The following is a 17,860-nucleotide window of genomic DNA, read 5'->3' on the forward strand; positions in this document are numbered from 1 at the left end:
TGGTGTTACAATCTACATTAAATGTATGCCTGCACCACAACTGCATGAATTGGACTGGGCCACATCCGTTTGTGGATTCTTGGTGACGAAAATGTGATACTGTATGTTTGTCTTTAATGATTGAGGTGTTCTTTGTACACATGTACACCTATGAAAATGTCTTGTCTTTTTCCATGCTCCTGGTGAACACCATGTAATTGGGGAGATGTCTCTATTTTACTAATGGCCACCACTGGAACATGCACTGCAGAAGCAGCTGGATTTCAGAAAAAATTAAGAATTCCCCACTGAATTTTGCTTCCTGGTGGCTGCTGAAAACAGGGGGGAAAGAAGCTCTCCTTGAACATGGCAGAAGGGAGGCGGTCCAGAAGGGCTCTAAATATGGAAACTGCTGCCTCTTCGTGTTCAGCTATGCTTCTCTTACAGATTATCTGCAAGAAAAACAGCGAGGAATGTTGCACACCCCTCAGCTATGCCACACTCAACTAGCTATCAGTGGAGAAAGCTGAAAACCCAGAAGCTCCCAAGCCAGATTCAAGTTGTGCTTTCCACAGAGACCACGTGTCTGAGTGATCATGTGCCAGGACAGTGAAGGCAAACAGGAGGCTGCTGCGGAGACAGAATACCTGAGTGATCGCATTGAGGGATCATGACTTTGATATACAGATAAGACATGGATGGAGAGCTCCCTTCCAGTTGATGTCATTTTGCTCCTGCCAAGGGAAGAAAGCTAGTACAGTGGTACCTCACAAGACAAATGCCCTGCAAGACGAATTTTTCGCAAGACGAATGCGTCTCGCGATCTGATGGTGACTTGCAAGACGAATTGGTTTTGCGAAAAATTCATTTTGCGAATCACGGTTTCCCAGAGGAATGCATTGAAATTTAATTAAGGCGTTCCTATGGGCAAAAAAAAAAAGAAATTTCAATGCATTCCTATGGGAAAGCGCGATTTGCAAGATGAATTTTCGCAAAACAAATTGACTCGCGGAACCACTGTACTTAAGGTAGCAGCTATATGATGGGGAGAAAGGATGGTTCCCTCAGGCCTCTTCCCAGGAGATCACCAACCACAGTGTTGTGGATTCCAGTGTGCCATGCATGGAACAGTTGTACATAGAAACAGGTGCATTTGTCCATTGGAGTGCTCTGGATACAAAGCCATTGATGAGCCCAGAGAAGGCATATCTGTGTGCTTGTTGCCCCTCCGTGTTTCTCCTGGTTCAAAAGTGTTCTCCTGGTGCCGTATATGGCTCACAGGAGAGCCACCATCCCAAGAGATGGTAACCTTTCAGCAGCACTGCCCTGTGGATGTCCTTTGTCTAAACCAGTGTTTCTCAACCAGTGTGCCTCCAGATGTTTTGGGACTACAACTCCCATCATCCCTAGCTAGCAAGACCAGTGGTCAGGAATGATGGGAGTTGTAGTCCCAAAACATCTGGAGGCACACTGGTTGAGAAACACTGGTCTAAACATCCAAAGACTGTATTGGCCAGTGTTTTTGTTAAGTTTCTAGAAAACTGTTGTAGAGCTGTATAGTTAGATCCAACTGTACACACATGCTTTGGGGATCTAGAGGGGAGCCCTTTCATGTTCACTCTTTTTTCTAAAATGTGGTCTTTCCAGTGTAGCTATCTTGTTGCTTTTCTTCTATTCCAGTGCATTTGTTCCAGGATGGATGGTTAGTGCTGTATTCAGCTCTGACATACTTGTGAAAGAAATATGTAGTATAATGCTCATGCTGAATCTGTTACACTTCTGTTACACCATCTGTCAGGAATGCTTTGATGGTGTTGGACTGGATGGCCCTTGTGGTCTCTTCCAACTCTATGATTCTATGGTTTTAAACATATTACTGTAACCAAGTGATTAATAAATAAGGTGCGCAGTGTTGTTATCACCGTGTTTGCAGGAGAGGTTTTTGCTTCAGCGTAAGGATTAAACTCTAAAGTTAAGCAACTCTAAAAGCAAAAAGTGGAGTCGTATGAGCAGCAATCAGGCTTGGGCAAGAGCAACTGACGGGGCAGGATTGACTCCAACAGTACAGCCACACAGCACTCATCTTTCCTGACACACCCTCACTTTCTGTGACATTCTTGAATTAAGGATGGCCTGGAATGTGTGACCTGACTATTAAATTGGTGGGTTCCCCACCAGAGATCTGTGTGGGTTGGCAAGAGACACTATATTTCACAAGGCATGAAGTACTCCCGTGCCAAAGTCACCTGCGTCGGCTACAAGGAAATTCCCTTCATCGGTGCATCTTCGCTTAAGGAGAATGGCATTCGGTGAAACTCTGTGGATGCTGACATTATATGTGGCCATTTTTATCCATTCTTTGCTGCTTGCATGGGGAGTTTATTGCCATCTTACCAGGACTCACATTCCTCCAGGAATCACCCATGGTGCAAAATTACGAATTATCAGTATGGCTTCGGGATATGTCTTCGGACTGGTAAGTGTCCGTGTATGATTATTTTCTCCTACTGAGCAACTTGTATGGGATACAGAGTGCCTGTGTCTGCCTCTGTCAAGGGAAGAGGGAGCATTTTTGAGTTGCAACTTGTGTCTTGTGAATTACTTTGTCCATCTCTAATATCTCCACACACACACACCCCAACCACATTGTGATAATGCTGTAGCCTTTTCCGCTTCTCAGCCTTCCACACTTCAAGCAAATGAGGGTTTCTTGGGGTTTTTTTTTCTTGCATGCAGCTTGAGTAGTGGTTTTTCTTTTCAGAGCACTTACACAAATTCCGCCCAGCTGTCATATTTACAGTGTTACAAGTCTCTCCCTCTGCAAACGCAGTAATAAAGAGTCCACTTGTGATATATCAGTGGTTCAGTGCTCGTACATTGTTCCAGTAATCTGACGTTTCGTCGCTAAATAGCTTAGTCATCAGGTTTTGTAGCAAATAATATACAAGAGAAGACAGTATGTGAATGACTCAAAGCAGGGGTTTATCTGTCCCCATCGACATATTTCTATCATGAGCAGGGCCATCTTCAGCATATGCGCTGCTGGGGTGCAAAGATTCGCCCAGCACCCCCGGATTTAGTTTAGCCCCCAAATTAACTTTTATTGTGCCTATGTCAGACACCACACTTACGCCTTATCTCTTGTTTACGAAAGAAGGGAGGAAAAATAAACAAACTTTTTTATTTGCTCATTTATTTACAATACACTTATACCTAAGTATAAAACACCACCACATTTAAACTTATAAGTATTGTTTAGGCGAAACATCAGTCTTGTCAATGGTGCCGCTGACCCCGCTGCCACACAGCAGCTCAATGCAACACGTAACATAATATTTTGATGTAAATTTCATGTGCACGGTGCTGTTGTGAATGACAAACGCCGTTGTTGAATCTGACAAGCGCTGCTGCTGGCGCGGCGCGTCTTTGGTAAATGAGTGCACAAAGTCGAAAGTCCTTTAGTGAAACAATAGGTATACATTTTGGTAACACCAAGGTATATATGTATTTTGTTTTTCTAGCTTGATCAAAATTATTTATAATTTCATAACAGGTAGATAGTTAAGAGCTTAGGCGGCTTCAGCGGCAGGTCCTGGCGCCCCCTGGAAGTTGGTGCCCGGGTGCCCCACATCCCTTGCACCCCCGGGTAAAGACGGCCCTGATCGGGAGGAGCATAAAAAGAGGATGGTGTCCTACTCTTTTTTCTCTATTTTTGAATTTAAAAAAACATTTATTTCTCTCTTTTAAAAACATTACATAAGAAATCATCATACATAACGTAAACACAGAATAACACAAAATAAACTTGGAAATGAAAAGCAAAATGACAAATTATATATGCAAATTATATATATACATAAATTCCAACACAAAATAAAATTGAAATGAAAAGGAAAACTAATAAATAAAGATAGAAAATAACAATACAAAAGCAAGAATTAGAAAATAAAATAAAAAATAAAAAATACTTCTGATTGGATATATATCGTTTCTAACCGTTTCTAACTGTACCCTGCTTTCTTTATTTTATTTTTTCCTCGCCCTTCATGGGGGAATCTTTTTCCCCTTGCTATTTATATATTCCCTTTAAGCGATATTTAAATCAATTTAGACAAACTACCAATTTATTATTTATCCCTTCTTTCTTCAGATGTTCTTCCACTAACTTCCACTCTTTTTGTACTCTCTGTTTTGGTGTGTTTCTTATGGCTGCTGTCATTTTATCTAAATTCATGTATTCTACTAATTTGATTAACCAATCTTGAACAGTTGGCACCTCCGTTCCTTTCCATTTTTGAGCTATTACAATTCTTGCTGCCGCTCCTGCATATAGTATTATATTACTCCTATCTTTTGGTATTTTTTCTGGCAACATACTCAATAAAAATAGCTCTGGTTTTTTCCCAAATGTTATTTTTAAAATGCTTTTAAATTTTTCATAGATTTTATTCCAGAACTCTTGTATCTTTTTACATTGCCACCAACAATGCATAAAAGTGCCAATCTTCTCCTGACACTTCCAGCATTTGTTGGATCCTGCCTTATAAATTTTGTTTAGTTTCTCTGGTGTTAGGTGCCACCTGTAGGTCATTTTCAACATATTCTCCTTTATTGTTGTGCAGGCTGTGAACTTCATACTCTCCCTCCAGAGTCCCTCCCATTGCACACTTTACAGGGGTTACCTCTACTTACGAATTTAATGCGTTCCGAACGCACATTTGTAAGTTGAAAAAATTTGTAAGTCGACTCCCATAGGAATGCATTGGGAGAATAAATTCGTAAGTTGAAGCATCCCTATCTAAAAATTCGTAAGTAGAAAAAATCCTATCTAAACCGCATCCAAGATGGCGGACGGAGCTCCATTTGTAAGTAGAAACATTCGTAAGTAGAGTTATTCGTAAGTAGAGGTACCACTGTATATAACTCTACCAATATCTTTAGCCCACCTTACCACTGTATTTTTAACTTCTTCATCTTTAAGATTCCATTCTAACAAAAACTTATATATCTTAGTAATTTGTTTATCCATATTTTCAATTAATTGTTGTTGTTTAGTCGTTTAGTCGTGTCCGACTCTTCGTGACCCCATGGACCATAGCACGCCAGGCACTCCTGTCTTGCACTGCCTCCCGCAGTTTGGTCAAACTCATGTTTGTAGCTTCAAGAACACTGTCCAACCATCTCGTCCTCTGTCGTTCCCTTCTCCTTGTGCCCTCAATCTTTCACAACATCAGGGTCTTTTCCAGGGAGTCTTCTCTTCTCATGATGTGGCCAAAGTATTGGAGCCTCAGCTTCACGACCTGTCCTTCCAATTTTTTCAATTAATAATTCCTGTAATTTTGATTTCCCTTCTTGAAATCCTACTTTATTATGGCAATTGAAGAGACTCTGGATCTGATTGTACTGGGGCCAGCTTGTGCACTCCTCTTTTATTTCTTCATATGAGTCTAACTTTTCACTCAGGGATTTGTTCATTTTGGTAATCAGTTCCTTGATGTCCATCAGTGGGTCATTTTCCGGAGATGTTGATTGTCTTCTGCTAGTATTCGACGTTGATCCTTGTACTTGTCCTTTCCTCATCTTTGCTTTCCTTCCTTCTTTCCTCCCTTCCTCCTGGTGATGTTCTTTCTTTCTTTTTATATTTGGGAGTTCCCTTTTTTTGATCTTCAAAGTCTCATCAGGTTAACTCAGTCCTTTAAATAAATAGGAGATGATCTCCTATTTCACTCCAGTCCTCTAGATGTCACCACAGTCTCTCTATGTTGTCTCTTGCACTCCCTCTTTCTCCCTCTCTTTGTTCAGCTCACTTCCTTGAGGGAGGGGGAAGTTTGTCCGTTTGTAAAGTTCTGTTTAAAACAGTCTCGCTGTCTTTAATTCTTCCCACCATTAATCCTTTATTGTTCCTCCCTTTTTAATTTTATAAAACACAGTTTCAGTTTCCCGGAATACAGTTCCACCCCTCCGCACCAGTCTTAATTGCTTCCTCCTCTTCTCCGTCACTATTCCTCCCCTCTATTGTTCACCCTTCGCCTCCACTGTTTGTGCCGGCTCAGGTTACTTTAGATCAGGGGTCAGCAAACTTTTTCAGCAGGGGGCCAGTCCACTGTCCCTCAGACCTTGTGGGGGGCCGGACTATATTTTGAAAAAATATTGAATGAATTCCTATGCCCCACAAATAACCCAGAAATGCATTTTAAGTAAAAGGACACATTCTACTCATGTAAAAACACCAGGCAGGCGTCACAAATAACCCAGAGATGCATTTTAAATATAAGGACACATTCTACTCATGTAAAAACATGCTGATTCCCAGACCATCCGTGGGCTGGATTTAGAAGGCGATTGGGCCGCATCCGGCCCCCGGGCTTTAGTTTGGGGACCCCTGCTTTAGATTGTTACTTTATATCTTTCTCTCTCTTTTGGCGCTTATCTGGAGTTTGTCCGCTTTTTCCCTTCCCTCCCAATTCGCTTAAAGTTACTTTATAACAGGTTTTCTTACGATATATCTCTGCAATCCTCGGCTTTCTCTTGTTGGAGGGCTGTGTCCTACTCTGGTGTTAGAACATTCCTCCCTAAAGGGGAAAACCCACCTCTCTTTCCATTACATTTTGATTCTGAATCCTGTGCTTCCCCCCTGCTACTCATCCCACCCACCCCAACTTTTAAAAAAAGCTCTCAGGTTTGGTTTCTCCATTTCTCCCTACCCTCTCTTAATCTTAAATGTTAATCCTTGTGAAAATGCACCAGCATTTTAGTACATACTTCTGCAGGGGTGCCAACTTGAATAAAATATTGTGGAGGGGGGGCAGGTAAGTCCTGCCCCACATAATCACAAGATGTGACACATTTGAATGGCAACGCCCATCAACCTGGTGGGGGGGTTTCAGCCCCCTCCAATATCTTAGGGTGGGGGCCTTGAAAGGACCTTGACCCCTAGGAGTCGCCCCCTAAGCATCTAATATCCCTCCTATTATTTGTGCTCAGTTGTGACTAATAAACGTATTTGCAAGCAATTTACCTTAATGTGATGCATTTTCATATGTCATTAGGTAAGAGCAGGCATCCCCAAACTTCGACCCTCCAGATGTTTTGGACTACAATTCCCATCTTCCCCAACAACTGGTCCTGTTAGCTAGGGATCATGGGAGTTGTAGGCCAAAACATCTGTAGGGCCGCAGTTTGGGGATGCCAGGGTAAGAGGTTTAGGTTGGGGTTGTTGTTGTTGTTGTTGTTATTGTTGTTGTTGTTGTAAGGCAAATAAATTTAATTTTCCCCATCTGTATTTATCACTACAGGTGACAAAAAGTGGGCAAAGCCAGAAGAGATTAGGGAAATGGGAGTGATCCCAAGTGTTAGGGGCAGGACTGGCAAGCGGAAAAGATGTGATTGATTTGTGCCATTCAAAGGCGGACGTTGGCATTTCTCAGCCTCTCAGATCTGGTCCTCTACATGACAGGAGGTTGGGCTTTGGGCTTTTCACTTTGAATGCAAAAATATCCGAAGTGGATCATAAATGCTAAAATGTTTTGGTCCAAATAGGGACTGCTTCTGGAAAAACTTGGCATTTGCCACAGGTATATGATCTGGAGGATCTTAGATGTTTGGATACCACCAAAACGCTACCAAGGGCTGGTAATAAAGGACCTGGTTTTCGATGGGGTTCCAGTCAGGGTGCACTGGCCCCAAACATCATCTGCTGAGAACAAGAGAGGAGTGATGTATTTTCATGGAGGCATTTCTCTCTTTGGAACAATGCGTAAGTTCTTCGAAAGCATCTTAAAACTTTATTGTTCTAGGATAATTTGGGGGTCCTGAAATGATTGCCATGGACGGTGGGTGGGTGCTTTTTATTGCCCCCGTATGCAGTTGAAGTTAAATTCCCATGGCAGGATGGGATTCTATTGTAAGAAAATGAGGCGGAGACATCCAGTCGCACTGGTGACCAATTTTGTATTCTCACCAGCCTTAATGGTCAATGAAAAAACCTTAAAATGCCAAAGAGCATGTTTCTGCTTTGCCCCCCAAGGGATTTGAAAAGTGGTTCCAGAAATGTACGGAAATAACTAAGCAGAAATGTGAATTGAGCCTTGGTTCGGTTTATATTATTTATTTTTATTTTTATTTTTATTTATATTATTTATATATATATTTGGTTCAATCCAACTAAGTTTCTCCCAGAGTAGGTTCATTAGGTTTCAGGGTTTTGTTTTGTTTTTTTACAATTCACTGGCCTATAATTTTTATTAAATAAATAAGTAAAATAAGATAAATAGACCCAAATTAGTCATATCTGTTACCGGTAATTTCAATGGATTTACTTTGGGGAGGGCTAACGTTGGCTATAACTCAAAATGATTGCAACATGAGTGACCAGGAAATTTTGTTATGGACACCCCCCCCCTAAGAAAAAAATTGCTGTTGATTTGTGTGTGTGTGTGTTTGTGTGTTTGTTTGTTTTCTCCCCCCAGGAGCCCATGAAAGAACATGCTGCTACATTGCCCACCAAAGTGAGTCAGTGGTTGTGAATGTCAAGTAAGTGGTTACCTTCTCTTTGTAAAATAAAAATAAAAATGTGTGTGTGTGTGTGTGTGTGAGAGAGAGAGAGAGAGAGAGAGAGAGAGAGAGAGAGAGAGAGAGAGAGAGAGAGACCAATGGTCCAGTTTGTCCATTTCATTTTCTCTCCTTTTTGCTTAAGTCTTAAGTTCAGTTCTCCTTATAAAAATCCTCATAAAAATTAACCAGCCTCCTTTTTTGAATTCACCCTTATTTTTTATGTTATTTTCAAAAATAACATTATAATAAAATAAAAATAAAAGCATTTTATTAGATTTTCCAATTAAAGCACATGTAAAACAATAAACAAAACAAACAAACATTAAAAAAACAATACAACACATACATCAATCTTTTTTTTTTAACAATTCTTCCCAGTTCTCTCATTCTCAATGCTCTGCCGAGCTTGACTTCCCTCCCTCCCCTCATTTGGTTTTCTATTCAGTTCTTATCTCGCAGTTCCTTTATACCTCCTATTTAAAGTCAATTCGTAGGATTTATTTCAGTCCTGCAAGTGTCTTTAAACTTCTACAGTTCTTTTCCATATAATCCACAAATTTACTCCAGTCTCTTTGGAACCTTGCTTCCCCCTGGTTCCGGATCCTGCTAGTCAGTCTCACTAATTCCGCATAGTCTATCATTTTTGTCTGCCACTCTTCAATCGTCGGTAAATCCTGAGTTTTCCCTTTTTGGGCTAACAATGTCCTAGCCGCAGTTGTCGCATACAAAAATAGTGTATAGTACTCCTTTGTGATCTCTTGTCCTATAATTTCTAACAAAAATGCTTCTGGTTTTTTGGGAAAAGTATACTTAAAAACCTTTTTCAGTTCATTATATATCATTTCCTAAAATCGTTTAACTTTTTCGCATTTCCACCACATATGATAAAAATCTCCTTCCTTCTCAGTACGGAAATTTCAAATTAGGTGTGTTTGTCTCCAGGGGTGAACTGAATTGGAATTTCTTCCCCAACGCTACCCAAGGTGGAGCATGAAAAGAAAGAGAGGAGCAAAACTTCCTTTAAAATCTTATAGAATCTCAGTCTACAACTATCATTTCTCTTTCTCCTCAGTGCCATATAGATATTTTTGGTTTCATTTTAATTGAAGTAGAAACAGACATCAAAATGGCAATAGCACAGTTTGCAAGAATACCTCAGAATACACATCAGTAACCCTTAACCCTATTGTTGTTTTCATTTTTTTAAGCATTACCTTGTTTTGTGCAGTTCTAGGGTTTCCATACGTCTGGAATTTCCCAGACGTATCCAGAATATTGCAACCGGCAGCAATGTCCGGGCGGAAATTGACAAAATGTCCTGGAAAACCAGCAACTTTTCTTTCAAAATTTCCACTTTTTTACTCTGAGTATAACTTAGTTGGAGATGAGCTGTGGAGTTTATTTAGCTCCACAATATACTGGTATAATTTGAGGGTGCTTTATTTTGATGAGAGAATTAAAAACAGTGGCCCTAAGATTAAAACAAAACCCAGATAGCTTGAAAATTTCCTACCAGGGTAGGAAACCTCAGGGATGCAGGCTGAATGGAGCACTCTTCTCAAAACTCACCCCAGATGACCACCTCCATAGTCCCTGTTTTGCACGCGCACACACGTGTGTGTGTGTGTGTGTGCATGTGTGTGTGTGCGTGCACATGCGCACACGCACGCACACACACACACCATCTGCCAGGCTAGAATGAGCATATCTTGCAAAGTTGGAGGGATGTGTGGTGTTCATAGGATCTAGCCTACTTGTACAAAGGTAAAGTTTCATTTTATGCCTGCTTTTGGTCTCTGGTTCCACCCACCATGTAGCCCCCAGAAGGTTGCACAGACAGGAATGTCCCCCATGGGGTAAAAAAAGGACACCCACACCCACACCCACCTTCAATATGCCATGAAGAAAAATGCTCATTTTCTATGCAATGTACATTGTTGAATTTATAAAATATCTCTCTTTCATGTAAGTTTCCGGTTGGCTCCTGAGCATCTGTATCCAACTCCGGTTTTGGACTGTTGTACTGCTGCAACCCACTTTTTGAAGCATGCAAAGGAATACGGAGTGGACCCCAACCACATTGCCATTGGAGGGGACAGTTCCGGGGGCACGATTGCTACAGCCGTCTGTCAACAACTAGTGGCAAGGAAGGATCTCCCAAGAGTGCGAGCTCAGTTCCTGATCTACCCTTTCGTACAAGCAGTGGACTTCAATTTGCCTTCCCATCAGCAATACCATTCCGTTCCTCCGTTGTTCAGGAAACGAACCGTCAAACACGGTTTCATGTATCTCACAGGGAAGATGGTCAATGTGGATGGAATCATAAAGGGCGCCCATGTCTCTGCAGATATATGGCTGAAGCACCGAAAATGGGTTAGTGCTGACAACATCCCAGAAGAGTTTAAGGTTAGGGGCTACGTCCCAGCAGTACCTCCTCCATTTTCACAAAAGCTTCATGAAATCTGCAAACGAGGTTTTGAGCCAATGTTTTCCCCCCTCTTAGCGGAGGATAACATCATCTGCCAGCTCCCTCAGACTTTAATTTTAACCTGTGAGTATGATATTATCCGGGACGATGGACTATTATACAAGAAACGTCTAGAGGACAGCGGTGTGCCAGTGACATGGCATCATCTTCAGGATGGGTTCCATGGAATAACTCTATCTTTTGGCTTGGGACCACTTGAATTTCCAGCTGCAAGGAAATGTTTGCAGCATGTAGCAGATTTCTTAAAAGGTACATAGAAATATTTTTATTATTATTAAATATTTATTTTAAATTTTGCAAAACATTCCAGAATACACACACACACAAAAAGAAAAGAAACGGAAAATTTCCAAACAAGATACAGAGTCAAAATGCAAAATACATCAACTTACAAATAAATAAACTATCTCCCCCCTCCCTCCCCCTCCACAAGACCCGCCCTCCTTCTCTTCCTTCCTCACAGTCTCCCCCCATCCATTTGTACCTGTTAGACCAATTATTTTACTACAATCGTAGCTTAAATACAATAAACAATAAAAAAATATATATTCAAATCTCGTTGTTGTTGTTGTTGGAGTTGTTGTTGTTGTTTGCTTTTGGATTATTCTTTACAGTGAGAATAGGAGAAGAAGAGGAACCTGCTTAATATCTTCTGTATTTAAGTTTAACTTACTCCACGGACTTCCTGTCAATTCCTGATGTATATCTTTGTTTTATTACTGAACGTATGTAACATAGTATGATTCTCTATATCAATTATCTAATGCATTTTTACTTCTTAATGCATCAAAAGTTCACATTTAGATCTTATCTTTTTCCACCGTTCTTCAGTTTCAGTCAAATGTTAACATAGGCAATGTACCTTTGCTATATTTTTGAACAGAAATCTTATACCTTTCCCAATTTTCTGCAAGCTTTTGCCTTGATTTGCCCCTCAAACTATTCATTAAATCAGCCATTTCTGCCATTTCTTGTAGTTTGCCTTGCCACTCCATTACTGTAGGGACCTCGGTTTCCTTCCATCCTTTTGCGACCAGAAGCCTGGCCGCCGCTGTTGCGTATAGGAATATCTCTTTCATGGAATTTGGGATGTCTTTTCCAACTATGCTTAATAATAACACCTCTGGTCTTTTTTGAAATGTTATTCCTAACATTTTTTTGATTTCATCGTAGATTAATCCACAGAATCTTTTAATCTTCTCACATGTCCACCACATGTGGTATAGATCACCCTTACCATAGCTGCCAAGTTATCCCCTTTTTTAAGGGATTTTCCCTTATGATGAATAGGCTTCCTCGCGAGAAAAGGGAAAACTTGGCAGCTATGACCCCCCCCCCCCCAAATTTGATAAATTTTTATATATCTTTCAAAGTCTAGAGGGAGTTAGATACCATCGACGTTGTATTGTTAACATGTTGTCTCTGATATTATAACTCACGGTAAAGTTTATATCTGTTTTCCACAGGTGTTCCCAATCAGCCATCATAATGAGCCGTCCAATGTCTTGTGCCCATCTTATCATATTAACTTTAACCTCTTCCTCCATCACCTCAAAGCACCTAGGAGGGGCCTGTACATCTTTGATATTATTTTTGTTTTGTTGTTTATTAATTCAATTTCCAATTTTGACGGTTCTTTTCCAAATCCTATTTTTTTGTCTTCTTTGAATATATCATATGTTTGATAATATTCCAACCAAGTTGAAAAATAGTTTTTCACATCTTCATATTTTTACATTTTAATTTGGCCGTCCTCTTCCATCAATAGGTTATTATATGTTGTCCAACACCCTTTCATGTTCTTTTTTTTTACCGTGATTGCTTCTAAAGGAGATAACCATCTTGGCGTCTTGGGTTCTAAGAACCGCCTGTATTTTCCGCATACCTTGAATAAAGGATATCTTATTATATGGTTTGTGAAACCTTTATGTGCCTCCCCCCCCCCCATAATTTAAATACGCATGCCACCCAAATCGGGTGTCATGCCCCTCTAGGTCCAATAAGTCAGTGTTATTCAGAAGGAACCATTACTTTAACCAGGATAGGCATGCGGTTTCATAGTATATCTTTAAGTCCAAACCCTCCTCTTTCTTTGATGTCAATTAGCACTTAATGCATTCCTATGGGATTCGACTTACAATTTTTTTCGACTTACGAATGTGCGTTCGGAACGCATTCAATTCGTAAGTAGAGGCACCACTGTAATTTTGTTTTGTTTATGTTCAGCTTAAATCCCGAAACTCTCCCATAGTCCTGCATAATTTCCATTGCTCTAGTCAGGCTCTCCTTTGGTTGCTCTGTTGTTATAATGAGGTCATCCGCAAATGACCTCATTTTGTATCTATTGTTCCCATTTTGGCCTGCACTGGTAGTCTTCCCCTTCTGTGCAGGCATATTCTTTTTCATATTCTGCTCTCCCAATCATAACATTAAAAAACTGAAAGTAAGATCCAATGTTTGGCACAGTCTAATTTATTAAATTCAATGTGCTGGACATAAGAAAAGCCCTGCAGATTCAGGCCAATGGCCCACCTAGCCTTGCATACTGTTCTCACAATGACCAGGTAGGTGCTGTCAGGAGTCCAGGTTCCCAGCTTGGTAACACAGTAAGCATAGGTAATAAAAAAGGAGGATTTATTGCAAAAACAAACAGATAACTCCAGACAGCTCTAGCCAAGCCACCGGCATTATCACTCAAGATGACCCTTCTGAAGACTCCTTCTGGTGTCGATACTGAACTTTTGACCCTTACATCTCTTATTTTGCTTCCTGTCTAGGAGCCTCCCTATTCGCCTCTGCCTTGGATTGGTTTTGTCAGCTACAGCCTCTTCCTGTTCCAAAAAAAAACCTGTCTCTGTGGCTGTTCGTGCCTTTTTGAGCTTTGGCTGTTTTCCAGCCCGCTCTCAGTTATTCCCTTGGCAACTGGCCGTCCAAGGTCAGAGGGAGTCGATGCTGGCAGCTATGTGCTCTGCTCAGCCAGCATCGAGTCCAAACTTCTCTGTTTCTGACTGTATTCAGCAGCCAGATGCAAATTTACACTTGCAGCTGGCTCATTCTTGACAGATGCCTTTTGGGACACCCACAAGCAGTGCCTGAGAAAGCTCATAGCAGCTGACATTTGCAGGCATGCTGCCTTTAACTGTAGAGGAAGAACATAGTCTTCTCCTCCATGAATATGTCTAATCCTCTTTTAAGCCCATCCATGTTCATGACCATTACTACCCCTTACGGTAGCCAGCTTCACAATTTAACTACATACTTCCTTCTCAAACCAGTAAGCAAAAAACACTTAGGAATTCTGTCTGGCCACGAGGGTCTTTGCAAACTGGTTTGATGACAACTTAAGCTATGCCTGCTTTATTTTAATCAATAATGCTTAAAAAAGAAACCCAACTCTTTCCTTTCTACTTTCTTTTGTCTGTCCTGAATCTCCCAACACAGACCTTCATAGGATGCCCCTGAGTTCTAGTGTTAGTGAGAGAGAAGAGGAAAACTTCCTCCTCTTTGTCTTCCTCTGCTGTTGGACTCATTGATGGCCCCTGACTGCAATTATACAAAAATCTAGTGGGATGTAGGCAGTTCAGTTAAGTGTATATATATATATATATATATATATATATATATATATATATATATATGTGTGTGTGTGTGTGTGTGTGTGTGTGTGTGTGTGTGTATCAATTTAGAATACTCATTTAAACATCCTTAAAATACCAGTGACTCCCCCTTCTGCTCTTTCCATGGTTCATTTTGCATATCATAAATGCCTGCATGTTTTACATAAACTAAACCATTCAGTATTCCCTAATTACATCCATCAAAACTTATTTATACTGTTGAATTTATCTCAATGCTGCCAACGTTTCCAAGTGTACACCCTATATATTCAATAAACATTTTCCAATCCTCTCTAAACAAATGTTCTTCTTGTTCTTTTATTTTATATGTTAAGTCCGAAAGCTGCACAATATTCCATCAGCTTAAGTTGCCATTCATCTTTAGTTGGGACCTCGCTCATTTTCCATTTTTGGGCTAACAAAACACAGGCCGCAGTAGTAGCCAGCCAGCTAAGGTCTAAGCAGAGTAGACTCGTTGAAATCAACGGGCCCGAGTTACCCATATCCATTCTTGTCAGTGGATCTTCCCTGGCTTTGATATAACATTGGATATAGCCTAATGAATATAGGCGTACCTTGGATCCCAAGCACCCTGCGAGTTGAATGTTTTGGCTTCTGAGCGCCGCAAACCCAGAAATGAGTGTCCCGGTTTGTGAATGTTCTTTGGAACCCGAACGTCCGACGCGGCTTCTGCAGCTTCCGATTGGCTGCAAGAGCTTCCTTGATTTCCGAACGTTTTGGAAGTCGAACAGACTTCTGGAACAGATTCCGTTTGATTTCCAAGGTATGACTGTATAGAAGAAGAAGAGGAGGAGGAGGAGGAGTTTGGATTTGATATCCCGCTTTATCACTACCCGAAGGAGTCTCAAAGCGGCTAACAATCTCATTTTCCCTTCCTCCCCCACAACAAACATCACGTGAGGTGGGTGGGGCTGAGAGACTTCAAAGAAGTGTGACTAGCCCAAGGTCACCCAGTAGCTGCATGTGGAGGAGCGGAAACGTGAACCCGGTTCCCCAGATTACGAGTCTACCGCTCTTAACCACTACACCACACTGGCTCTCCAGTGTGAACACTAGGGTGATGACTTTTTCATTTCCCCCCCCCCCCAAAATGATTTGCTGTAGCACAAATAGATGAACGTTTGCCTATTAATGACTAAAATGAGGTATATTCCATTGGAATATTAAAAAAAGGTTACGCACAAATCATTTTATTTTATTTTTGTATGCCGTTTTACCATTTCATAAAATTGTATTAACAATTCTATATATATATCGTATCAAATTTGGACACAACACCACATTCCACAATGGGGAGTGTTCTTAGCAACATAGGGTATACAAATGCCACACCTGCGCAAGGTAAAAGCCCCTTTTTGGGACCTCAAAACTCAGCCAGCAGACCCTGCTGGGCATGCTGGGAAAAGAACCTACAGGAGAGGTAGCAAAACATCGTCCTCTAGCGGTGTCTATACTGTTACTGCAGCTAAAAAAAGCTTCCTTGTGTGTTTGATGACCCTATATAATGTTGTATATATGTGACTCTAAAGCTTGGGTTCGATTTTATATCTGCTTACAGTGACTTCAAAAATGGTTAAAAAAAACCCTGATAAATAAAAATTTTAAAATCATTTTGTGTGTGAGGTTTTTATATCAAATCTCTTTGAAAGTAAAATTTTATCTAATCTTTAATGAAAGCTCATCAAATTATGATACAGGGAAATGAGGTTGTAAAAAAGTCATCACCCTAGTGAAGACATTGAACACATCCACCTTGAACACATTGTCAGATTCTCTCTCTCTCTCCTTGTCAATCCAGCAACTGTCAAAATAAAATTCCAACCACATCTGTGAGAAGTGAAACATTTAGCAATAAGAAGGAGCACTTGCGCAACCAAGTGTGCCACAACTAAGACCTGTTGAGTAAACTGAACTAATTCCTTTACACCCACAATAGGGAGGCTAATAACCAAACCCAAGTTAGGATCTCAACTCTCTCCATATCAGGTCAACAAGCAAGGGAATGTTTGATCCCATTCTCCTGTGATCCACTACAGGTCAAACTTTCAAGGACCTTGAAATCCCCTTGAAATGCAGTCCAGTTCAGTACTTCATTGACAAATAGTTGGGAAGGAAGCGTGCAAAGTGTACCATTGCAGTGCTGTGGTTTGACTAACTGGGCCTTATCCCAGAAAAACTTAAATCCTGTTGTTTGGAACCAGTAATTGTTGGCCAGGGACAGAATTTGTAACCTGCTGCTCACAAAGCACAAACTCTACGACTGAGCTCTTAGGACCCTTGCTTCAGCTAGCCTCTGGCTCTTCTGGTGGCAGCAGATTACTGGCTGGGGTTCCATTTAGATGGCATAAAACATGAGATATAAAAACTGGTCCCAAGGACCTTTGAAATAAAGTCTGAGTAAAATTGGTGAAGCAGCAAAAGTTTATTGATTACAAAAACATACTTGCAAGAATGAGTATACAAACCAGGCACATCTCAGGTCAGTATAACGCAGGCATTTATCCTTTCACCGAGCGCAAAGTTCCTTCCTCTGCCTGCCCACTGGGTGAGATTAAAGGTAACGGTAAAGGGACCCCTGACCATTAGGTCCAGTCGTGACCTTCTCTGGGGTTGCGGCGCTCATCTCGCTTTATTGGCCAAGGAAGCCAGCGTACAGCTTCCAGGTCATGTGGCCAGCATGACAAAGCCGCTTCTGGCGAACTAGAGCAGTGCAAGGAAACACCATTTACTTTCCTGCTTGGAGCGGTTCCTATTTATCTACTTGCACTTTGACGTGCTTTTGAACTGCTAGGTTGGCAGGAGTTGGGACCGAGCAAAGGGATCTCACCCTGTTGCAGGGATTCGAACCGCTGACCTTCTGATCAGCAAGCCCCAGACTTTGTGGTTTAACCTACAGCGCCACCTGCATCCCGCCCACTGGGTAGGCGCCTGCAAAAGTCACAGCCTATCACGACCACCTAATTAAAATACTAAATTCTCCTCCCTTGTTTACATCTCTCCCTCTCCAGACCCTCAGTGCCCAATCCCCCTGTTTATCATTGTACAAATATGGTCAAAAGTGCCTTAACATTTGTCTATTTACGTAAGTATTCTAACCACAAATTCATAGCTGCCAAGTTTTCCCTTTTCTCGCGAGGAAGCCTATTCAGCATAAGGGAAAATCCCTTTAAAAAAGGGATAACTTGGCAGCTATGCAAATTGT

General features: G+C 41.1%; 1 protein-coding gene across 1 annotated transcript; it reads left to right on the forward strand.

Moving 5' to 3' along the window:
- The first annotated feature begins 2,194 nt into the window (after positions 1-2,194).
- LOC118087937 (arylacetamide deacetylase-like 4) lies at positions 2,195-11,578 on the forward strand. Its single transcript, XM_035121015.2, has 4 exons — positions 2,195-2,455; positions 7,519-7,735; positions 8,448-8,511; positions 10,503-11,578. The coding sequence occupies exons 1-4, from the start codon at positions 2,279-2,281 to the stop codon at positions 11,275-11,277; spliced, it is 1,233 nt and encodes a 410-aa protein (XP_034976906.1). The 5' UTR covers positions 2,195-2,278; the 3' UTR covers positions 11,278-11,578.
- The last annotated feature ends 6,282 nt before the right edge of the window (positions 11,579-17,860 follow it).

Source organism: Zootoca vivipara, chromosome 6, assembly GCF_963506605.1.
Source record: "Zootoca vivipara chromosome 6, rZooViv1.1, whole genome shotgun sequence".
NCBI lineage: Eukaryota > Metazoa > Chordata > Lepidosauria > Squamata > Lacertidae > Zootoca > Zootoca vivipara.